Raw genomic sequence first — 25,287 nt, forward strand, 5'->3', positions numbered from 1 at the left:
AGTCCCGTTCACTTTTTTGGATTTTAGAGATAATCTGCTGTTCAACACGAATGGGAGAAAATGGGAATCCACTGACCTACTTCCCCACTGCACCCATCCCCCTTCCCACCACAAATAGTCCTATGAAGAAGACAGGCTATCTTCCTACATATCTTTGAGACCTGAAGTTCCTTTTTCCATGCCCCCCAACTGGCACCCAAAAGGTCAGGTACTTTGGTCAGCCCTATTTCTCAGGAGCAGGCAAGTTCCTATTTTTTCCCACCTTGTTTCTATGACAGCTTTTTGGCTTCCCCTGTCGTCATTGCATTTATCTCTAAAGCCATGACACAGTCTCAACCTCACTTCAATTGATCCAATTCCTCTTGGTTTTCAATACCTGGCTTGGAACCGGAGTGAGAATTTCTGATGCCTCTGTTTGAACGCTGCCTCTGAATATTGACCCCGTCCCAAGGGCTATGTATTCTGTCCTCAGTCCCATTTCTGCAAGCTTCCTAGTGTCCCTCTCAACAGCCCCCCCCAAGCATATAGGTACTACCTAAAATCAGTTCTACATCATTCTAAGCTTGATGCAAAGCCAGCACTCAGTGGTAGTATATTCTAGTCCCTCAGAGAGCAAACACCAATTCTGAAAATCAACATCTCCAGTCCCTGTCTTTGAGTTCTGCATGGATTTATATTTCTAACAGCCTACTGGATGCTTCCAACAAGATTTCTTGCAGGCAGTTCAAACTCAATATAACCAAAACTTAATATTTTTCTCTTAGAACTTTGTCTTCTTTTGCAGTTCTTACCTGATATCCCCATACCACAAACAAAACCACCCTTGGATTACTCTTATTCCAGAAGTAACAGATGGTAATTGTTAAAAAAAAAGGGGGGGGTTCAGACGAACAAAAAGAAATAGAAACCATTTCTAAGACTATCATCCAGAGACAAACCACTTTACATTCCCATATCTTGATTAATGTCATCACCATTCACCCAGTCACCCAAGCTAGAACTCTTGACTCCGGTTTCTTCCTTACATATCCCGTTTGAGAACTTTCTAAATCCTATCAGTATTACCTCTGAAATGTCTTTGTTCTCTCTCCCCACTGCCACACTCCAGGTTCCTACCTCTCTTACCTGAATTAGTGCAATTGTCTCTTATCTGGGTTTTGCCTACCACCAATCTCCCTAACTCACACTCATCTCCTACCATCATCTCTGCCAATTTCTCCACCATAATCTGCCACTAGAGTTGTTCTGAAATACACACCTAATTGTTTAACTCACCTGCTTGAAGACATTTTGTAACTCTAATTCCCACAAAAGTCCACAGCTCAGGGTGTCTTAATCAGCTGGCGCTGCCATAACAAAATAACTACAGACTGGAATTCGGAGCATGCCAAACATGCCAGTATGATTGGTTTCTGGTGAAAGCTCTCTTCCTGGCTTGCAGAAAGCTGTCTTCTCATTGTGTGCTCACATGGCCCAGAGAGAGAGCAAGCAGAGCAAGCTCTCTGGCATCTTTGTATCAAGGCACTAATATCATCAGGTGGCCCCTACCCTTGTGACTTCATCTAAACCTAATTACCTCCCAAAGGTTCCATCTCCAAATACCATTACAATGGAGGTTAGAGCTTCAACATATGAACTTTGGGGGGGGACACAATTCAATCCATAGCACATGGTGTGACATTCAAGGGCTTTTACAACTAGCTCTAAGCTCCTTATTTTGTTTTCTTTTATTGCTCCATGTGCATTCTGGGGCTCCAAGAACATCACAAATAGTTTTCAAAACACATCATATACTTTCATAGCACTAGGCCTTTGCTAATGCCGTTGTTTATTCTGCTCAGACAGATTTTCCACCCTGACAAACTACCATGTACTTCAAATGTCCAGGCCAGATGCCACCTGTATTGTGAAGTCTGCTTGGACTACTTCTTTGCACCATATCACTTTATACACACTTCTATCAAATTCAAATTGTTTGGGTTCAAATCATAGTTCTACCAGATTCTGAGTGTGTGAACTTAATGCAAGTCACTCAACTTCTTTGTGCTTCAGCAACCTCTTCTGTAAAGTGAAAATAATAGCATCTATTTCATAGGGTTGATGTGGGGATTAATGATTTACCCTGTGCAAAGTTCTCAGAGAAATGCCTGGCACATAGTAAGCATTCTATAAATTATTTGCTATTATTATTATTATATCATTTTAAGTGAAAACAAGCAGGATAACAATCTTTATTCATAGACTGTAAATGTAGGAAAATGGCTCCGCTATGACACTCTGGTGACCCTGCACTATCTACATTGGCCACATAGGCAAGGCCCAACCGCAGCCTGCCCCAGGTCTTGGCAGAACATCCTGTGATCCTCCTGGAATATGGGAAGATACAGCCTTGTGAGGAGTTGCCTCAAGGCTGTTTCTTATCTTTCTACCTTGTGGGAGGCTCCTTCTCCTGCAGGAGGCTACCGTGAGGCAGTTTCTCACCCTCCTCCCTGGTTCCAATAAGGCATAAGAGCTTTCTACCTCCCTCCTCTTGGGTATAGATACAGGCTATAAAACAGTCCAGCGACAGTCTAGAGTTGGCTCTTCAGCAGCAAAGTGCCCCACTGTTCATGTCAGCTGTCATCTGGTCCCCTTAGTTTGATGTTGTCCTGTGGGGCAAAGGGACATGCGGAGCTGATGCCCTGCTGATCTTGCTTATCCTGCCTGTGTAAGTAATAATTTTTATCCATTTGGGTTCACTGTTTCCTTATTGGATGGATCTATGGAAGTCTGTGCTGCTGCTTATAGACTGATTGATCTCTTGATAGTAAGTTCCTCGTGAGAAAGAGAAATGTCTCTATTTTGTTCAACACTGTATACCAAGTATCTGGCCTATAGTAAGTGCTCAGTAAGTATTTGTTGAATTAAAAAAAATATAGCAAACAGTGGTAGATATGTATTCAAGGATATATAGTCAAGGATATATATCAAACCCTTTATTGTGGGATCCTCGTGGGGAGGGATGGAAAGTATAGAGAACAAAAGAGAAAATAAAAAATAGTAAAATCAAATAAAGTAAAATAGAACAAGACAGAGGCATTAAACTCAGGAGGTTTAAAGAAAAACATACATGTTACCTAGGAGGAAAAAGCCCACTAGCAGTCTTATTATTCTTCCATTAATTTATATGAGTATTTGATACCTTACAAGCTTGACCTTATTCTCTCAATTGTAATACAAGGAGAAAAGGCTAGATAAGCGTCTTTTAAACCGTGTTCCAAAGAGCCCCAGTTTTTTTCCTAGGAGCTGCCTCATGGGTGATAGTACCCTTTTAACCAAGGCATTGGTACTTGTATGTGTTCTATATGTTGGACTTTCTCATAGAATTTTGTTTGAGGAAAATGGCTGGCAGCTAAAGATAAAACGAAACAAACCTGCAAACCACTGACCAAGCTGTAGCTCTAAAATGTACATCATGATGATTATAGTTACTAATACCATATTGAATACTGGGAATCTACTGAGAGAGTAGATTTCAAGGGCTCTCAACACACACACACACACACACACACACACACACACACAATGGTAAGTATGTGAGGAGAGGATATGTTAATTAGCTTGACTACAGTAATCATTTCACTATGTATATGTGTATCAAAGCATCATGTTGTACACTTTAAATACACACAATTTTTACTTAAAACATAAAATGCCTAATTATAGATTAAGGCCAGGGAAGCTTGGTAGCTACAAACTGGGGGGGGGGGGGGAGCAGCAGGCAGAATTTAGATAATGAAGCTCTTTGGCTTGATATTAGAAGGAAAGAACGGAAGGTTTGCTGAAGACATGCATAATCGTAACTGAGAATTTTGTTTAGGACACTTGCTTTGATTTAAGACTCATGAATCCTGCTTTCTTATTTGGAGTCTGGGGAGGGTAAAGGAAAGGGTGGTCCTGGTGAATTTTTAAACCCCAAATCACCCCTTGTACCTAAACAGATTGTTCGTGCTACTATCTTCCTCAGCTTAAACAGAGGTCTTCTTAAAGTCTCTGTGTTGGATTGTTACATATAGACCAGGCCCAGCCCCCAAATAACAAATTTAGCCAGTTCTGAGGTGTAATTCCCCCCACATTTTAGTGTTTCTGATACTGAGATGCATCATGCAATCAATGTGAACATTTAATGGGGTAGCACACCTATTGTTCCTTTGTTATTAAATAAATGGCAATTTGATGATGTCTTAGATCTGAGAAAATGCCATATTATCAACAGCAATAGTAAGCTTATAAATTTGAGCAAGAAATAATTGAGATGTGGTCAACAACCTCTTTAGTCTGAATCTTACCAGTGGGGTTAAGCAATGATGGTGGATATCATCATTAATATGCCTACAAGATAAAATTCAAGCTACAGATCAGGGATTGTTTTGCTTTTTTGAGAGTTGGCTTACCAGTACACCACTATTCACAACTTTTCTTTCTTCTTCTTATGCTCACACTTTACTCAAATAGGCCAGGCTATTTCATGCCTGGTTACCTCTCCATGTGCTTTACCTCTGTTTGGAATGCTCTTCTTGGAATGTTGTCCACTGGAAAAATCCTGTCTACCCAGTGTTGATCCCTTTCTGCTTTATGACACCATATATGTCACACATATATGCCTCTAAGTATGTACTTACCATACTGAATTGCAATGATTTGTTATGTGTCTACCTCCTTTACTGTAAATTCCTTGAGGTTGATGACTGTATCTTATTTATCTTTGTATCCCTAGTACTTAGAACCATTCCTGGTATGTAATAGTACCCACTGAGTATTTAAAAATTGAATATATGCACTACCCCTTATGTTCCACATATGAATGAAATCATATGATAACTGTCTTTCTCTGATTGACTTATTTCACTTAGCATAATAACCTCCAGTTGCATCCATGTCAATGTAAATGGTAGATGTAGTGCAGAAGACAATAGGGGAAGGGAAGGAAAACTGAAGGGGAAGAAATCGGAGAGGGAGACAAACCATATGAGACTCTTGACTCCAGGAAATAAACTGAGGGTTGGGGAAAGGGAGGTGGGTGGGGGGGGGGGGGTAACTCGATGATGGGCAATAAGGAGGGTATGTGATGTGATGAGCACTGGGTGTTATATGCAACTAATGAATCGTTGAACACTACATCAAAAACTAATGATGTGCTATACCTTGGCTAATTGAATTAAAAAAACTGAATATATGAAGAAAAAGAACAGTATACATGTGGTGAAGTGCCATAGTACCAACAAATATTTCACGCAGCTTCTATTCCATGCTGTCCATGCCTTATCCAAACCCTCTAAACTCCTGGTAGACTGTTAACACTGAGTTTAACTGTTATAAGAAGCTGATTTCATTTATGTGAGTTCTGTCTCCCCAGTCAATTAGAAGTTGATTAAAAGGAGGGATCAAGTCTTCTTCAGCATATACGTGTTGAGTTTTACATAAATTGTATACTCCTACCCTGAGGTACAATTTGGTTTCCAAGAGTCTTCATTTAGGACACCTTTATTATTAATACTAGTAGCACTTTACAGGAGAGAGGTGGAAAGGCTCACACAGTTATTTACTTAGGACCCAGAATTTCTCCAGAGTTTACAGCAATCCTCAATACTAGACATCAAAAATGTTATTTTACAGTTATTTAAAAAAGAAGAATTGGGATGGTACTGGTAAAACCCTGGAAGCTAATTCAAGATCACTTGAAACCTTAACTCGTTAGAGTTCGAAAAATCTCCTGAGGTACTTAAGCTCACTATTCCCATTATGTTACTTGATTCAATTGAATGTCTTAGATTTTGCTAATAAAAGAAAACCTGAAGTTCATGCAAAAGAGAGATTCCATTTATCATTTGCTTAAGGAAAAATGATTAAGCATCTCCAATGGACACCTCAGTACTCCATACTGTGGAGTGTTGTGAGAGAAGGAGGGCAAAAGATAGATGTACAGCCACTAATCTCAGGAAAAGAATTCTCCACACCAGCATTACTAGTGTTTGCTGCCAAAACAAGTTATATCCTACCTTCTTGATTAGGCCCAGACTTTTCAACAGGATCATTCTGAGGCTCAAATAAGCAGAGGTAAGGGGATCTCATTGATCTCATTGGTATTACATAGAAATAGTGTCATTCTGATAAGGGAGCCAAGATAACATTTTAGATGTCTTTTAGAGTTTTAAATCAGAAGTTCAGATCCAAAAATTAAGAAAAAATCCCTTTTTAAATTGCACAATGTAAGCTGAGTCATTAGAAGAAATACAGATATAAGAGATAAGAGAGATTCAGGGAAGGGCAGTTTTCATAGGACTAGAAATAGTGTATTATGTCCTATGATTCTACTATGTTTATTTGTAAATCTTATCCACATGTGTAAATTTAGTTTATTTTGTACGTGTTAACCAATTTTAAACTGTCAATCTCATTATTCCCTTAGTACCTAAAACATAGCAACCACTATTTTTAGAGTTTACTGCTGTGGGCGCCTGGGTGGCCCAGTCGGTTAAGCGACTGCCTTCAGCTCAGGTCATGATCCTGGAGCCCCGGGATCAAGTCCCACATCCGGGTCCCTGTCAGCAGGGAGTCTGCTTCTCCCTCTGACCCTCTTCCCTCTCGTGCTCTCTATCTCTCATTCTCTCTCTCTCAAATTAAAAAAAAAAGAGTTTACTGCTTTGCCTATGGTATTATGTATACAACAGTCAGTCAATGTAGCCATAATAGTCATAGGGAAGATGAAGAGGCTCACCACTAGATCGTCACAACATGCGGTTGAAGAGTCTTTTCTTGAAAATCCTAGGAATATATCCTCAGTTCCCACCTGCTGTTTGAATATTATCTCATACCTGGAAAAAAAAAGTCAATGATACAGAGACTCAAAAGAAAGCAATTTTCTGTCCCAGAGTAAAAAAAAACAAAAAGCAAAACAAACAATAAAAAAAAACTACAAACTTATGAGGACATGCTATTACAAAAAATAAAAGGACTAAATAAAGTGTTGACAGTTTCTTCAGGCAATTAGCAGAACATAAAGGAATAGAAGTCTAGAAAATTCAGTCAAAAATACCTAACACTAAAAAATACATATATACCTACCACCATAAAGCAGGATTTGTATTGTATCTACTTCTTTTTGAAAAACTAAGCTTAATTGTTTTAGAGCTATACAAATAAAATGGATTGAGGGAACTTCTAATAAGATTAAAAGTAGAAGGAAAAAAGAAGGTCTTTTTTCCTGGAAAACAACGGCTCAGAAAAATTGTAGGCCCATAACCCAGAGTTTGGTGGATAGATAGAAATCCTCATCTGTTAAATTTAAGCCACAGAGTAGAGTTAGAAAATCCAGGTGTAGTTCTGTTTCTGTCATTAACTGTGTGCCCTTGGTCAAATCACAAACTTGTGGGGTTCTCTGCTTCCAGATTTGTACAATTTAGGGGAGAGGGGTAGGTTTGAACTCAGTGATCTCTACAATATTTTTTCCAGGTCTAAAAGTCTACAACAGAAACACTGGTAATGCAGTCAGCACAACTACACTGTAGTATTTAGAATCTAGGCCTACAGAATTCTTACTCCAATGAAAGATTTTCCTGGTATTTCACCTCATACGTGACAATTCACAAATCTTTCTTTGCCCCCAAATTTGAGTCCCTAGGGATAGAGTGGTTTATAGAAAGAAGCACCCAGCCATAATGTACCCTATCTTTTTGGATGGAATGAAGTGAGCAAACATTTACAAATGATCTTTCCCATTTAATTCTCCCCTAATGAAGAAATGGTAAATCTCTGGATAGGAAGACTAAAGGACTACCTTGAACTTCTGACCGCTTGCAAATAGGAATGCCCAAGAATGAAAAAAGGATTTCTCTGAGTTTGAACAGGACTAACAATAAGTAGCTATTTGATATGGGGCACTTTTTTCTTAATAGACTGTAACATTTACCTGATATTTACAAAGGTGAAGCCAGGTTAAAGCAAAACAGAAAGGTATCGATCCATATGCCCACGACTCCCAAATGGATTTGCTCTAACTGCTGCTCTTCTCCCCATCTCCAGATGCAATTTTCCAACTGTCTACTACAGACATTTGCCTGGATATCCCAAAGGCACCTCAGAGTCCACACATCCAAAACCAAACTCACTGCTTTCCCTCTACCTTCATTCCCAATCATAGTTAATGGCCTCACTATTCACCTGCTCACCTAAGTCGGTACCCTCAGCGTCATTTCTGTGGCTTTTCTCTCATTCATTATATCTAATCTAATAACATATATTCCTTTAAGAATCTCTCCAATAAAGGCCCTCATACTTCTCCCCAAGGCCAGTGACTTAGCTCAGGTCCTTCTTACTTTTTATTTGACCACTTGTGATTCTTTTTTTGTGAGCTGCGTATCCTCTTTACCCACTGGGGCATTTTGAAATGTACTAGCGTAAGATAGAAAATAAAGATTCAAAAAATCTTATAGGGTAATTTTCTTCATATCCTGACGGGAATTCTTATTCATTTAAAACTTTCATGGATGTCCTTTCTACAGAACATCAAACATCAGGATGAGAAGTGAACATTTACTCAAATTTGGAACTTTGGATGTTTGACATTCATTAGACAATATGACAAATGAGTGGCTTACTTCTTACCTTTCATATGGATGTGTGGGCACTGTATAAACATAACCTGAGATTTACTCTCTTCATTTTTAAGGTACACACGGAAATGTTTTAAAATCCGCTTTGATCTTTTTTTATGAGGTTTATGGGGTTTTTTTGACATTGTTTATTTGAAAGCTGGATACATTTTTCCAACTAATTATCTGCAGTCTCCCACTACTTCTGTTTTCAGAACCAATGTAGAAGATAGAAACATGGTTGTTTTGGACACAATTTTATAGTCAGAATTAGATAACTTGTCAGATCACTTACCATAGAAGTCTTCAAGAATTTATAAAGTACCTTATAATGTAGTAAGTACTGCCTTGGTTTTTCAAGCTATTCTAAATACTCAATCAAGATTTTATTTTAGAATACATATATTTAAAGCTTAGTGTATTTAACCATTAATTTCAATTATGAAGGTGAACACACTTTCAGTTCCTTAAAACTGTGGGCAATTTATTTCATCAGAGTGATAATAATCCTAAATTTCATATTCACAATTCATATTCCTAATTCCTATTGAAAAAGCTACAAAGTGGGACTTCAAGACTGCTTGCAAAATATATTAAACATAATCCTAAAATAACTAGTAAATAGGTCCAGGTAATAATAGATAATTGGAGAGAGAACGCAGGCTTTTACCACAATTGTGGGACATTGAGTAATTAAAAGCAGGTCTTCGACACATAAATATGGTATAATAATTTAGCTTGTATGAATGCTTGTAACTTAATGGGTTGTTTTCTTTCCCAGTGTTAGTTCCACATGAAACAACTAGCCAACACTAAATTTAAATTTGTAATGGAAATGACTGTATTTTTCAGTTTTTGTTTGATAATAACTGAAAGGAAGGTGTTATGTTTCATTATTTGTTTCTGCTCCAGAAGGAAAAAATAATAATAAATTGCACATGCCTTCTGTGAATCACTGTAGTTTTCTCTTTTATGTGGTAGAAGTTACTTTATGAATCTTGTCAAAAATAGAACGGTATCAGATGACACATCTACCTTAAGCCCAAACACATTCCTGGCACCATCTGACTTACTCTGGTATTTCTCTAACATCCCACATGTCCTCGTGCTCTGCTCCCGCTGGAACCTCTTCTGAATTCCAGATATCCTTGCCGTTTTCATCACTGCTTTGAGGGATGTCTGTGGAGAAAGGGAAGATAAAGCTGAGGCTGTTGTCTGTTCTTCACGCTCAGTTTGGGATCATCAAAGTAAAGCATTTTCTATTTGTAATCGCTAGCCTGTGTTTTGGTCCGAACAAGCCAAATTAGTAAAAACATAGAATTCCTGAATCAACCCACAACCAATACATTGTAAAATTATAATAACAGTTGTAGAAAATTTGGAAACAACATATAAGCAAAAAGAAGAAAACAAAATCATCTATAATCCAACCACTCAGAGATAATCAATGATAGCATTCTGGTCTGTATCTTTCCAGCCTCTGTGTGTGTGTACATATATAATGTACAATATAGACTCCATATGTGAAAGAACATTTTATATGAAATGTATTATATATAATATATATATGCAAAGAAATATTACACACTTTTTTCAGAAACATCAATAGGATCATATGTAAAACATTTATGTAAAAGAACCAATCAAACATACAATCACTCTGATTTGGGGAGCCAATGTCTTATCTTGCTTTGTGTGTTACTATCTAAAAGCTCTTTGAGCTTTGTGCAGTGGCAGTATCGTAGCCGATGGGGTTTATCCGAGGCATGATTATTGCTAATTAAAAACTCTTTGATACCTTTGCCATGAAAGCATGACATAATTCTTAAAAAATATCAGTTAAAGAAACTGAAAACAATGGATACAATGATCATTTTTAAAATTTTTAAAAAGGATTTTATTTATTTATTTGACAGAGAGAGATTGAGAGAGAGAGCACAAAGCGGGGAGCTGCAGGCAGAAGCCGAGGGAGAAGCACACTCCCCACTGAGCAGGCCGCCCAAAGTGGGACTCGATCCCAGGACCCTGAGATCATGACCTGAGCCGAAGGCAGACACATAACCCACTGATCCACTCGGGTGCCCCAATGATCATTTTTTAAAAGATTTTATTTATTTATTTTGACAGAGAAACAGAGAGAGGGAACACAAGCAGGGGGAGTAGGAGAGGGAGAAGCAGGCCTCCCGCTGAGCAGGGAGACCGATGTGGGACTCGATCCCAGAAGCCTGGGATCATGACCTGAGCCGAAAGCAGACGTTCCACGACTGAGCCACCCAGGTGCTCCATGATCATTTTTTTAATCCAGTATTTTCCTCATGTAGATGTGAGCCTCAAAGAAAATCTCTATCACTTGTCCTTTACGTAGGACTGAGCATGTACCTGGGTTTCTACATGCCATCTTTAAATATTTAAAAGCAAATGAGGCATGCAAAAGCCCAGCTTACATTTGTTCCAACATTAGGTGCAGAACATTATTTCGAGTTCTCCTTTTAAGCATCCCCAGAAATGCACCTGATTACCAGGTTTTCAATACTGCCAACTCTTTTGTAATTATCTGCTTCTGTCTAGCATGGGCTTTGTAAAGCCTAATTGCAGATTTATATAAAATAGTTTACATATGACTCACTGTTCTCAGAATTTAGAGGATATTAGCCATACACTATCAGAAATTCAGGCAGCATAGAAACACGTCGAAATTTGAACTAGCCTTCCAACATCTCTTGAATAAGGCAAAGAGACTCTTGAGTATGTAGAGTATAATAACTGAAATTTTAAAATCATCCCCTCAGACCTCATTTTAGCCATTATTTTAAACATTTTTCCAGATAAAATCTTTTACAATCAGCTAAACTGATGAAAGAACTTCACTTCCTTTCCCTGTCCACCCTCTGGTAACTGTCATCACGACAGAATTAGAGCCTTCTATATTTTTGAAGATGTGTAAAATGTTCAACTCTGTGAAAATGTATAGGCCAAATTGCTGGGAAAACATCCCCCCCCAAATATTTATTCTAGTTTATTGGACCTGTGACTATATACATCGCCTCACAGGCTTTAATTTATAAGCATTTTGATGTAAGATAAAATTGTGTAATTTGTTTTATTGTGTTCTCCAAAAGACTATTAGCTCAATGGGGGCAGAGACCTTTCTGTTTTGATCTTCTTCATAACTCCAGAGATGCTCATACTACCTGGTACATAACAGGCTCTCAATAAATATTTGTTGAATGAATTAACAAATTCTGTGAAATTGCCAGAATATAGCAGGGTAGAAAGTGAAGAAACTAAGCATCTTGGTAACTAGACCTTAAATAATAAAAAAGTTATTTAACCACACATGACTTTCTTGGTTTTACATCTCAGGAAATATACCAAAAAATGAATGTGAATAATTCAAGGCAAATTAATTTCCATTAATATAAAAATGACTTACCTATAACAGTAGAGTAAAAACAGCATCTTTATATGTATGTGGCTGTTCATCATTTCCACAACTGAGTTCATCTTTAACAAATCCTAGTGTTAGTATTACTCTCCTTATAATTTTGTTTCCAAAGAAAGATTATACTGATTATATTGATCTATATGCTTTGTTAAATAACTTACCTTGGAACTCTTCTGTTGGTGGTGGTCCAATATTCCCAGGACCCATGGCTCCAAGAATAGATGAACAATTTGGCTGGGAGAGAAAAAGTCCAACATTCTGTAATTGCTACTTGTGTAACTTCCATGACCAGTAATACTTTAAATTTGATAAGCTTTCCATCTAAAATTTCATAGAGCTTCTCATTTAATTAATCATCGTTGTTATACAACAGAGAGACAGATGCCAAGTATTATTTAGAATGTGTTTTCCTTTTCCTTTCAAAAAGTATTTAGTTTAATAGACCCTAAGGCAGAACTGATCTTTGATCAGACTAAATCCCCAGTTCCAGCCCCGTGAATGTGTATCCCTGCAGATAGGGGAATGAACCACATTCATCTCTTTAAAGGTCAGAACCGAGTATTAGTATAAGAGCATCGACACTTTTGGGTTTTGGCAGTGTCTTGTCAGAGTTAGGAGAGGGATGGAAAAGGATGGGAAAGTTTTATAGAAACAAAAACAGACCACTAAATAGGGTCTCAAGTATTTAGATATCAAAGGACTCATTCGAAACTCCTGATAACCGATTTTACGTCTTTCCACTGGGGGCCTAAAACACTTCCTTGTCACACCACCTCATGACACTGAACTAATGGATTTAAACAGCAACCCTAAATTAATAGTGTCAAATATATGCTGAACCGCTTCAGTCATCATGCAAGTTCATTTTGCCATCCTCTGTGCAAGGAAACACACCCCCACAGGACTGCCCCTCTATTCAGTACAAGAACAATTTTCCTTTTTTCAACTGAGTATAATCATATTACACCATCAGAATAGTGGCAACCACCTCATTGGTTCCTCTCAGGGTATTTTGATATCTCAAGAAAATCCCAATATTTTCCTAAATGTTCTTGCTGATGCCAGACTCTGAAGCTCCAACTTACTCCATTGCTGGCAGTCAAAACATTCTTCTCTCCTTGGATCCTGGCAAACTAGCACATCTAGCTCTCTTTTCTCAGGCCCCTGCCCAGATCTCCCAAGACTTCAGGCATGTACAAGAGTTACAATGTCCTATTTAGGCAAAAGGAATAGTGTCTGTCCTTGTAAGCCGGTGGAAAAGCTCACCTGTGTCTTTATGATGCTAAACTTGTCCAACAGCTATAAATCAGAAATTAATCTGTAACATCTCAACGGTTTCTAAGACAGTAACCATTCCTTTCCAAAAGGTGTTTCAAAAGTGCTATGTCTGCAGTTAAGGTGTTACAGACATTTTTATGTGAAAATCCCAAGACGGTATTCTGTATGGTTTTCTTTTTTTGTTTTAATCACTAAACTCATATAAACTTGTAGTGCTTTTCTTAAGTTATTAATCACCCGAGGGCGCCTGGGTGGCTCAGTTGGTTAAGCGACTGCCTTCGGCTCAGGTCATGATCCTGGAGTCCGGGGATCGAGTCCCACATCGGGCTCCCTGCTCAGCAGGGAGTCTGCTTCTCCCTCTGACCCTCTTCCCTCTCGTGCTCTCTATCTCTCATTCTCTCTCTCTCAAATAAATAAATAAAATCTTTAAAAAAAGTTGTTAATCACCCAAATACTAATAGTTAATCAGGGCAAAGCATTTCTTGGAACACGAGGGCCTCTTGTTTTGTTGAATGACTCCTTCCACAGAAAATTAAAATCCATAACTTGAACATTCCTGACAAAAATTGGTATGCTCTCCATGGACAGTGATGATTGGGTCAGCACATCACAACAGAAGGGGAGTCTCAGTTTATTAACTTAATGAAAATAAGTGATTAAAAACAAAAATTTCAAGTGGAATGATGAACCAGAATAATAAAAATATTAAAAACCATCTTGCAAATGTTTTCCATGAGAATATCATTTCAGCCTTTACCATGGATCCAAATCCCATTATCTGAGAAATTTATTGTTGCAGTTCATGCCACCTTGCAATAGTAAGAGAGTTAGAACAACTTGGTTACAATGTCTGTGGAGTGATGAACCTTATTTCCCACAGGTCTTAAGATCCCCTTGTGAGTTAAAAAAAAACACTCTCTTCCCAATCTCCCAGAGTCTTAGCAATTCATGGTGGGGATGGTGTGAATAAGCCAACGTGTATGCAACAGTTCTAATGCTGTTTTCAGAGAGAATATTTTCAAAAACACATCACTCTTGTAATCATTCCACAGTTCCCAAGATTAATACATGTTAAAAAATGAAAAGCTGTTTCTCTCCTGGAAAATTTAAGAGTTCATTAGAAACATTAATTATTCTCCCACTGTTCTGATACTCAATTCTATATCCTCTAATGATATCTGTAGTGCAGTGTCTGAATGACCAATTACCTCAAAATTGCTTATAACCCAGATATACAGAATCATACATTATTACAGTAATTTTCCTCTATGAATTGTACAATTTGGTAAAATGATCCTCATCTCTCTATTCTCATAATCACTCATCTTTCTCCTAGAATCACCTCTAGATGCAAATAAAGATCTCCATACGTAAACGCCAAAGAGAACAGGCTTTGTAACCAGGGTAAATCTTTTATCTCTGAATCTGTCCCAGTTACAAGGTCCACTTCCCTTTCTTCAAGATTGCTGTTTCTCAAATACGTAATATGCTTTTTGTATACGACATAACCCTACCCTTCCCAGGATGTATCCTTCTATTTCAGCTTAATGTAGCAAAAATGAACTTGCTTTCCCAACTTCATTGATACCTTGCTCCTAAATTTTTCTCCAGTGTCCTGTGTGTTGTATATATTCAATGCTATTATTAATGTCCTGATTTTTGTTTGGCCTCTACTAACTTTTCCCTAACACTTCTTGGATCCTGCCTCCAAGCTGATTCAGTTTCCATCTAAAAATTTTATTTCCATTGCACGTCTGCCTTGAAGCAGTGCCTTCCACCTAAACTCTTCCTGGAGGGTGGAAGTTCCATCCTGTGTTGATCTGAGCCACTGAATTTGCTGCCTATTCAGATTACATTTGTTTTTCCACACAAGGGCAGAAAAGAATTTTGGGGGAGGAGCAAACTGATATGCATGCTCACTGGAGATGGTTTATTCATGGCAAATTCGTCATAATAACAACTTCACTAAGATAATGTGAAGCAAATTGACATATTCTGCTATTGTGTGAGATTTCTGGCCCAAATTTTGTTTGCCTTCACGTAGGCAGTCTGACAGCTGAGGTCTGCTGATACCTAAGGAGCAGGAGAATGGAGAGCAGGGGGTTATGTAGAAGTATTTTGATTATTCTGGGAATATTGGCAGTGACTGAAGGCCAGTTCATGGAACTCTCCTACCCAAAATGAAGCCCATCTTGTTGCTGCAAGCCTCCCTGGGGTTACCTGCCCTGATCCCAAATGCTATCTGACAAATCAGATTCCACAGGTCTGTGTGAGCATGTACCCGGAAGTCAATTTTAGTAAGCTAAAGGTAGTTTGTCCCATTATCTGGCTCAAATTATTCTCTGTTCTGTTTTCATGTGTAGACAAATTTTAAACAATTAAGGGAACTGGTTGGTGGGGGCCTCATTAATACTGTCTAGCGGAAATTATTTGTTTTATAGAAATACTGTCTAGGCTTAAAAATCCAAGCTACCACTCTGCAATGGTTGTCAAGCATTCTCTGGCCATAAATATAAATGACAAACATTTTGAAATGTGGCTATTGCTACCATAGTTACAGAACTATTTTCCTATTCAGTGTTCAGGTAGTTTAGAAAAAATATAATTATGTTTGCTAGAAATGTATTAAGAGGTTATACTCTCATGCATAATGAGTCCTGCAACCTCCTGTTGGATGACACAGCCCTGCTCCCACAGCAAGGTTGGAACGAGTTGTTCAAATAGAGTTTCACAACTTAGCGTGAATAGAACTAATTCATCTGTAAGTATACGACCACCTGTCCAGACTCAAAATCATCCTCTTCTTCAGGATAAAGTAGCTTAGAGAGGGCTTGCAGAGTTGAAACCGAAGAAATGGTTTCAATTTCCATATTTTCATATTCTAGATTTTCGGTTTCCATATTTTCAGTTTCTGCATTTTCAGGTTCCATATTTTCAGAATCCATGTTCTGAGGAAGAAGATAATCAGAAAGAGATATTTTGGTTTTCTGTTTCCTTGAAGACGGAAGATTAAATTTTTAGTCAGCCCTTGGTGATGCCTAGCATCATACTGCCATCTGAGAATTCTAGTGGGTTGGTTCATTGGCTTTAGTGAAAAGTTCACACAAAATAAATGAACAGTTTTCCTGGTTATAATAGTGATACTATATATGTCTATAATGGAAATTTTAGGAAATAACACATTAAAAACATAAATAAGAAAAGATCACCACAACCTAGAATCCTGCCAACCTTCGGCCTTTAAAATAATCCTTACAGTCACATTTAGGGTAGGAATTCAGGGTCTTTAAAAATCTTGCAAGTGTCACAGACTTTAATGAATAACCTCCATAAAGCCTATTGTTAATGATTTCGGCATAACTATAAAAGGAATCTTTTCTACATCTCTGCTGATATTTTTTAAACATGATTTTATAAAATTAACTCACAGGAAACACTTCTTTAGTGCTGTTATTTAATGATCCACTAAAATTTCTGCATTGTGCTTAGAACTATAATACAAAGGGATCCTCAAATGTGTGCTGGTACAAAATCACCTGTCAAAATCAATCTGCATGCAGACGGTGTTTTACAAACCTTCTGTTTTATTATGTTTTACTATTATTTTGACTTTCTTTTTTAAATGGAAAACTGATCTTAATGCTTATTGGAGATGTCAAGGGTATGGAACAAATGTGAAATTGCCTTGTATGTCTAGCGTAGAGGCAGTATATCATAGTAGTTTAGAGTAAGGTCTCCGGAGTCATGCTGCCTAGATATGTATCTATCACTTACTTCCCAGCTCTGTGATGTCAGGCACATCATTTAAACTCTATACACACCATCTTCCTTACCTGCAAAATAGGAATAATAATAATAGTGCTACCTCATACGGTTGTTACAAGGATTAAGTAGCTTCATACACATCAAAGAGCTTAGAACTGTGCCTCGCACATAGTAAGCACTCAATATATGTTAGCTATTATTATTGGTCCTTTAAAAATTTAATTTTTGCTGGGCATGAATATCACTTCTAATAATGATGTCAAATAAGTTAATGATAAAACTCATCACCCTGGAAACTCATTAAATTGGAAAAGGTGAAATAAGTGGTGATAAAACAATCTTCTCTCACAGTGTGGTCTGGTAGTCTGCTATGGAAATGAATAATTGACACTTATTAAATTAAACGAAGAGGCTCGTGTTTATATTTCTAAAGTTCTAGTTGATTATGTGTTCATTAAATATTTACTGAACATTAAAAGCAAAAGTTTATTGACACATTTTCTACCTTTGACAACAAAAGAGGAAATGGATCCAGGTCTCAGATGCAGTGATAGGAACAGTATTTTGAGTTGAGATTGCACAAACAATGAGGCTTTTATAAAACAAATATAGCAGGAACAGTTTTATTATTCCAGCATTTCCCCCCTTATTAAATTGTTGTGATGGCCTTATTATGCAATGTAGGTGAAAGAGTTTGTTAAAATATGAAAAGCTGTATAAAATTATCATTATTATTTGGCACATACATAGTGCCTGAACACAGAGATACTTGATGATGAGGCTTGTGAGAGCTTAATGGTGGGCTGGTGAGAGAATACACTGGAACCAGTAAAGCTAACCCAGAAGAAGGGTATTCAGAAGTCCCAAATACAGTGTCTGAGGTAGCAATCAGAACTGCTGTTCATATATTTTCATCTGCTTGGCAGGGACATGCAGCAATTTTGGGATATGAGCAGTGTTTCAGGGCAGAAAGATTGAATAATCATGGTTACAGGGAGGTCTGTTTAGGTGGAGCAGAACCCTGGACCATAGGTGGGGATAGAGGAGGCAGGTTCTGACTCTTGAGGATTATTGGGGAGTTGGCAACTAGATGAAGGTTCAGAATAGGGCAGGGCTCAACATCACAGCTGGAAAAGAAAACTAGGTACCAAATCAAAGGCTTTCTCATGTTACTCTGGGCAGCTACATTATGAAGTGAGGCTGTTGTTCAGTGGGTACAGTGGCTACTAGATTTAGGGAAAGCAGATTTATTCTAAATCCCTACCAGTTGGGAAGTAGCTCTGGCCTGGTTCTCATCTGGTGAGAGGCAGGGCAGTGTGGGCAGTGGGAAGCCATCCCTGTAAGCTGAGAGTCTCAAAAACCAGAGCTGGCATATAGTCAGCAGTTTATGAATACTGAATGAAGCACGATTAAATTCACACGAATATTGTATTGCAAAGTAGTCGCCTTGGAAGGTTATACGCTGATGTAAATTACACTATCAGTGTTCAAAATATTTTGGAATTGCCTTCATATGTATCACCAAGAAAACAGGTATCATTATGGTATCACTCAGTTTGATTATACAACAGATTTGTCTCCAAGTGATTTCTAGATGTATCTAGATATCACATCTACTTTCAAAATATAAAGATTTGCTACTTTGAGGAGATTCAAAAGAATGTGCTACAGGTCTCAAGGCGATTCTAAAAGAGTATTTTCAAAGGTAATTTGAGCAATAGCAACAGCAAGTGGATAGACTCCCAAAGTGACTGCTTTAAAGGGGATGCCCCTTCTTGGGATGTATGTTTGAGTATATAACAAAGCATTCACAATAATTTATAGTAACACTTTATATATCGGAAGCACATTAGGAATTAGACTTCTTAAATTCCAAATTAGGCCGGCATAAAATGGCATAGATTTCATACGTAGCTAAATGTGCATAGAGATGTCATAATGAAATTGGCACTTGAGTAAAAATAGTTTTTACCATATCAACCGTATTGATAACCTGCAAACACAAAATAAGAAATCAAGAAATGCTTGTTGCTATAATATTTTGAGAAATAAATGAATCACCAGTACTTTGCGAATAACTAATTAAATAGTTCAAAGGATCAAAACAGTCATGTGAATTTTTGGAAAAAAATATTCTAAATTTAATGGAAATACAGATACTACCACCCTTTTTAGAAGTCTAACAAATTAAGAATAATTTATTAAGCTTTATTGAAAACATTTATTTGACAGAAACAGATCAATTGGACAAACTAAAGCAAGATGCCTTTTTACAAACTGTGCAGTGTTATTTATTTGTAGGGCTGTCTTTCACTTGTAAATTTGATATACATTAGGTTCATCTTAAGCCTGGGAACCAAGGTCCTTTAAGATATCACCCCAACCTAATTTTCTGCCGCTTCCTATTTATTTTCCTACAAGCAATTCGTGTTCTGTTAAAAACTGAATTGCTTATTAAACATACCCTATGGGGTGCCTGGGCAGCTCACTTGGTTAAGCATCCAGGGTCTTGATTTAGGCTTAGGTCATGAAGTCAGGGTTGTGGGATTGAGCCTCTGTCTGGGCTCCCAGCTCAGTGAGGAGTCTGCTTTGGAATTCTTTCTCCCTCTTCCTCTGCCCCTCCCCCCCCCAAATAAGTAAAATCTTAAAAAAATAAATAAAAACCTATAATCTCCTGCCTTTGTACCTTAGAATGTTTTTTTGCCTATTCAGTGTAGTGTAGTGATTAAAAAAAAAAAAAAAGATTCTAGAGCGACACTGCCTGAATCTGGCATTGCCACTTAAATAGGCCAAGAATAAATTGAAATTAAAGAAAATTTAAGCAGTAATTTCATTAAAAACAAAATATATTGTTAAATCGATTTCAGATTTGGTTCTTAGAAAATAAATTTTCTAGGCCCTTTGTTTTTATTTCTCTCACTCTCCTTTGCTAGGTGAATTCCAAAGGCAGCATTTTCCGGATAGAGCCTATGATTTGCCCACATCAACTTGAACTCTTAGGGCCTTCATACATAAGGGTGTGATTGGGCGAATCTCTCTTGATTCAAAGAGAGATTTGATTCAAAGAGCTAAAGAGACAGACACTTCAGAAACAGCTCACTATGGAAACACAGAAACGAGTTAGGGACTAAACAAGCTCAACCAGGATGGCTCCAGATCTAGGCACTGAAATAGTATCAGTAACCAGAGATTAAGTCAGACTCTGGTTGTGAGGGCTGGGGTCATGCCTTCTATTTCATTTGCCTCCATCCACAGTGTCAGTAGGGATAGCTCTTTGACTTGAATTAATTGGAGAAAAATCTAGGTGAAATTAGTGAAAACCCTGAATTACAGACTATTCAAAAGGAAATATTTTCTTAATTCAAGTATATGTGGTAAGTAAAACCAGGGTAATAAAGAATCACAACATATATCCTTTGGCTATGTAAAGTACTGTTTACAGCTGAATGGTTTCAAAGTATTCAAAATCCATTTACTCTCTTAAATAAAGTTGGCATTTCTTCTGCAACTTTATTTACATAATTCTTATTTAGCAAGTCCTGTATTAAAATTCTTCTGAAAACACAAAAGTAAACATCATCTCTGCCTATGTCTGAATTAAATTATGGTATACTGGCTAATTTATTTTTTACATTTTTGACAGCTATACACATCAGTGATTATTAAAAACAATTCATTTTTGACTTTGTCTTTATAATACCAAGAATGATTTCCTTTTCTAGGAATGTCATAAAATGTACCAAATCATAAGTAACTATGAGGACTTAACAGGGTTTTTCTTACAAATTTAAAATATATTTAATAGAAGGTGATTTTTGGAAATACCTGGAATATTTCATAAATGACCTTTTTTAAAAATTTTATTTATTTATTTGAGAGAGAGGGAATGAGAGATAGAGAGCATGAGAGGGAGGACGGTCAGAGGGTCAGAGGGAGAAGCAGACTCCTTGCCGAGCAGGGAGCCCGATGCGGGACTTGATCCCTGGACTCCAGGATCATGACCCGAGCCGAAGGCAGTCGCCGAACCAACTGAGCCACCCAGGCGCCCATAAATGACCGTCTTGTGATTTAATACTTCCTCTGTTATTCTTTATTTTAGACAAACTTAACACACTTGGCAGTAATTTTTGTTTCTCTCTCTCATTCTCATACTCCACTTCTATCTAAAAAGGAGCTGAGACAACAAATTTTCCTTCAGTACTTTGAAATTTTCTCCCTAGGTCAACAGGCCTGTTTAATTTCTTTGGGAAACAGTCTCTGTTCTGAATCCTTGTCACAACAGGAAGCTCTTAGAAGAAATGACCCCTAACTCTCTGGTCAAATTCTGTTCTCTCCCCATACTAAGATTTTATTTTTTGACCCTGTTTCTTACCTTTGACAGGTATAGTCCCATGACATATAATACTCACTCTCCGATCAACTGTCGGTGAGTAGCAGCCTCGGTAAGGTAAGTACAAGTAGTCTTTGCACACGACACTTTAGCCCACTCAAGTACAGTCTGACAGCTTCTCAGTCCTCAACGGATCTGACCAACGTCCGTTGGAACCCTCAGGTCACAGTGTTCACATTCTCTCACACAGGACATTGTCCACGTAGAAAGTGGCACCCGCCATTTTTTTTTCAGTTTGAATAGCGTTATACCCCTTAAAAAATTATATCCCAACCCAGGCACTCTGGATAAATCATGCCTGTACATGTAAAACAATGTGTTCCAATTGGAGCACCCTATAAGCACCTATAAGGACAGTTTTCACTTTCAAATTAGTGTTAAAACCATAAGTGTGTGTGAGTTGACAAAGGCATTGCGAAGCCTTCATGGATTCATTTTGGCCTTCGGACGCTCGAACAGCATCTATTCCCCTGTGTGGTAAAACTGTCCCATCTCTCACTCACATCCTGAATAGACTGAGTTTTGTTAAAGCTGCCTCCTGCTTCTAGTGTCTAGGGCAGGGGAACTGAAGGACAAAGTCTATACTATTTGCGACTTGTGGCTTTTTTGGGGGTTTCTTTCAGAGTCGTAAGTACTCTAGAGTTTTCCCTAGTTTTCCCGATACCCAGGGCATTTGAGGACCTTTTCTTTCCCCTTCCTAAGGTTCAGGTTTCCTCACCTGGGTCAGTTTTCGGGTCGCTGGCTGGGCTCCGAAAATAGACAGCTGAGAGCTCTGCGTCTCTCTGTTGCCTAGGTAACAATTTTGTTGCCCCCTCCACCCACCACCTCCGGGTTCCCGCTTGACTTTCCTGGCCAATCACAGAAGAGTTTCCTTTGAAACAGCACCGGAATCAACCAATCCGAGCGCGTGCCAGTCAGGGTCAATGGCCGCCCTCTCGAGTTAACTAGGTGGACCCCAGTTAAGCGTCTCACCGTTAGCGTCACTCCAGCAGCAACCTGCCCGCGGTAGAGGCTGTTTTTTTGTTTTTTATCTTTTTTTCTTTCCCCCAGCTCAGATTAGGCCCAGGCCCGCCTCGCCGGCCGCAAGACAGTCTCGGAGGTCCTATCCATTTACTTTGGGTCCCTGACGGCGAGTGGCGGCGGCAAGCACCAAGGTAAGTTTGCGGTTTTTTCGTTTGTCCCAGCCCTCTGCCGGCTCGCTCATTACGCTTTTTCTGCACGTGAATTCCAAACCGGACAACTGCTCCCGTGGATCCGGGACAGCCGGGGTGGAAGGATAGGCTAGGTGGCCCGGGGAATGAGGTTTTGCTGCAGCTCTGCACGCGCTCCCCACGCCCCCCCTCCCGTCCCCGCCCCGTGACAGCGACACGTGTGGTTCCGTTCCGGCTCAGCGTCTGTGTGCGAGTGTGTGTGTGTGTGTGTGTGTGTGTATGTGTATATACCCGCGCACGCAGGTAAGGCGGTATCGCGCTTCTTTTCCTCAGCCCAGCTTGTGTGTGTGGGGAGGGGGCGTGTAGGGTAGGTTAGGATCGCGCTTTTCCTCAGCTCAGCGTGTGTGTGTGTGTGTGTGTGTATGTTGGGATCGTGCTTCTTTTCTCAGCTCCGCGTGTGTGTGTGCGCGCGCGCGCGAGGGGCGTGTTTGTGTGTAAGGTGGGATCGCGCTTCTTTTCCTCTGCTCAGCGTTTCTGTGTGTGTAGGGTTGGGATCTCACTTCTTTTCCTCTGCTGTGGGCAAGAATTCTGGGCCTGAACCCCTGGGGGAGCGTCCCTGCGGCCGCCAGAGCTACAGTCCCACTCCCAGTAACACAGAGGACCCAGTGCCCTGCTTTTCCCGCCTTAGAGTGGAGAAACGCAGACGCGCCGCCCGCTTGCCAGTGCTTGGCAATCTGAGTGTCTTCACTTCACCTAGAGGTACAGTTGTGACACTGGTTTTCCGTGAATTCCGTGGTTTGGTTTTAAACAAAAGGGAAAAAAAGGGGGGGCTGGCTTCATAAGCATTTGGAGTTTTCGGAACTGATTAGTTGTGTTGGATAGTGGAGCCCCTAATTCATTATTTGAGTGTTGTAAGCAAAGAGAGATAGAATGGCTTTAATGGATGGTTACTTGTGGTTATCCAGGGTTTGGAATTCGATTAATGAGTTAACTAAATTGCTTTCCTTCTTTTGGCTATCATGTTTTTCTAGCTCCCACCTTATCTGGTGAAGGCGACAGTGAAGCTTGAATAATTTGTCCATTCTACTTGTTATTACCACAGCAAACAAAAGAAATATTTAAGTTATTGGCTAAAAGTAAAGTTACTGGCTTTTTGGCCAAATTAATTATGCCAAAATACCCCTTATGGCTATAGATGATTAGAGTTTAAGTGTCTTAAATTTTGTTATTTTTCTAGAAATTTGCGGAGCTTAAGTTCTATATGCTATGCTCTTTCTTGATTGCTTTTTTATTACTATTCTGCCTCATTGTTCATTATTCTAAGTCAGTAATGCCTAGCTAGTACTTTTCAGACCTTTTAGCTATGACCACAGAAAGAAAAAAATTTTATGTTGTGGCCAAGTATATACATATACAATATATAATTGACAGCCATTTCACAAAAACAATACTTACTACACACAATTCACTCTGATAGTCTCCATTATATATATATTTTTAACGTAGACCACAAACCACTAATGAATTCTCATTGACAGTTTGAAAAACACTGGCCTTCCATCTTTGGTTTTCAAACTTGTATGTGTTTTGGAATCACATAGGGTGTTTGTCACTTTGGGGGAGGAAGAAAATTTTTCTCTGTCCCTCAAGATTCTTCTTGCTGGACTAAGACTTAAATTGACATGAGATGGATTAAGAGGAGAAAATCAAATTTAATTTTGTACATAAGGGGAATCTACAGACATGAAATTCCAGACAGGTATTTAAGTCATCCTGAACTAAGGAGAAAAGGGGGTCTGGGATTTCAAAGGGAAGGAACACAACTCACGAGAAGATGAAAAAGAGTAAATGTTTGGTAAACAAAGGTTTGCTGGGCCATTCAGAAACTGTAGGACATAGAGAGGACTTTAATCAAACAGGCTTTGCTAGGTTCCTTCCTGTCTACTATACCTAGTTCATATTATAATGTTATCTGTGGTGATAGCTCTCTTGCTGGAACAGGTCCTTTATCTAAAATCTTTTAGGCAGCTTTGCGGGGGGATCCAGTTTCTTCCTGAGTCTTTGGACTTTGTTTTCAGCTCAGCATAATCTTCATGCCAAAGTGGCTCATCTTGGGGCAGCCTGCCCTTGGCCCCTAAATTGCAAATACAGATTTTCCTGGCTCCAGGAACTGGTTCTGTGTGTCTATGGTTGGGAAGGTGGTTCATATAACATATTTGAAGTGCTTGGTAGAGTGCCAGATATACAAGTATTCAATAAATAATAGTTTACTTCTTGGGAAACAAATGCTATTTATTTTGGGGGATATAATTGCCTCTTCAAGGTTTGGCCTGCCCCTAGCAAGGTGGAATCTGATGCTAAGCACTGTTTTCCCCAGGGTTTAGGAGGTAGGAAAGTAGGGGATGAGCCCTGGATCTGAGATGAATCTTACAGTACTTGACTTCCATGGGGAATTTTGTAAATACAGAAACTTAGGGATAGAAGAACACAGACAATACAGCATTTCAGTGATTAGCCCAGGATCGCATTATCAGTAAATGGATCTCGGAGATAGAACTCACTTAATGAAGTCTAATATTCTTGATAGCAGGTCAGCTCTAGAGGCAGAAGTTGAAACAGGAAGAGAGC

General features: G+C 38.8%; 2 protein-coding genes and 1 pseudogene across 16 annotated transcripts in view; 2 read left to right on the top strand and 1 right to left on the bottom strand.

Moving 5' to 3' along the window:
• The window catches only part of DNAAF6 (dynein axonemal assembly factor 6), a 36,308-nt gene extending 14,013 nt beyond the window's left edge, over window positions 1-22,295 (bottom strand). Inside the window, exons 1-6 of one of the 5 annotated variants that reach the window (XM_025853685.2) lie at window positions 22,227-22,295; window positions 17,128-17,186; window positions 16,131-16,301; window positions 12,237-12,309; window positions 9,704-9,809; window positions 6,758-6,854 (exon numbers count right to left, since the gene is read on the bottom strand). In XM_025853685.2, the coding sequence (XP_025709470.1) occupies window positions 6,758-6,854; window positions 9,704-9,809; window positions 12,237-12,309; window positions 16,131-16,301; window positions 17,128-17,157 (477 nt within the window). In that variant the 5' untranslated portion in view covers window positions 17,158-17,186; window positions 22,227-22,295. Of the gene's footprint in view, window positions 1-6,757; window positions 6,855-9,703; window positions 9,810-12,236; window positions 12,310-16,130; window positions 16,302-17,127; window positions 17,187-21,490; window positions 21,631-22,226 lie in introns of those variants that run through there. The other 4 variants (XM_025853684.2, XM_073885761.1, XM_025853686.2 and 1 more) reach the window with 4 other exon arrangements.
• Window positions 2,495-25,287, top strand: part of NUP62CL (nucleoporin 62 C-terminal like) — a 93,664-nt gene continuing 70,871 nt past the window's right edge. For 2 of the 11 annotated variants that reach the window (XM_073885748.1, XM_073885756.1), the window contains exons 1-4: window positions 2,633-2,707; window positions 21,500-21,565; window positions 22,559-22,662; window positions 23,244-23,418. The gene's annotated coding sequence lies outside the window, so the exon portion shown is untranslated. Of the gene's footprint in view, window positions 2,708-21,499; window positions 21,566-22,558; window positions 22,663-23,205; window positions 23,419-25,287 lie in introns of those variants that run through there. The other 9 variants (XM_073885750.1, XM_073885757.1, XM_073885755.1 and 6 more) reach the window with 7 other exon arrangements.
• LOC112810241 (U4 spliceosomal RNA) lies at window positions 10,350-10,473 on the top strand (annotated as a pseudogene).

This window comes from Callorhinus ursinus, unplaced genomic scaffold, assembly GCF_003265705.2.
Source record: "Callorhinus ursinus isolate GAN/ISIS: 27379988/994484 unplaced genomic scaffold, GSC_fseal_2.0 scaffold65, whole genome shotgun sequence".
In the NCBI taxonomy this organism is placed as follows: domain Eukaryota; kingdom Metazoa; phylum Chordata; class Mammalia; order Carnivora; family Otariidae; genus Callorhinus; species Callorhinus ursinus.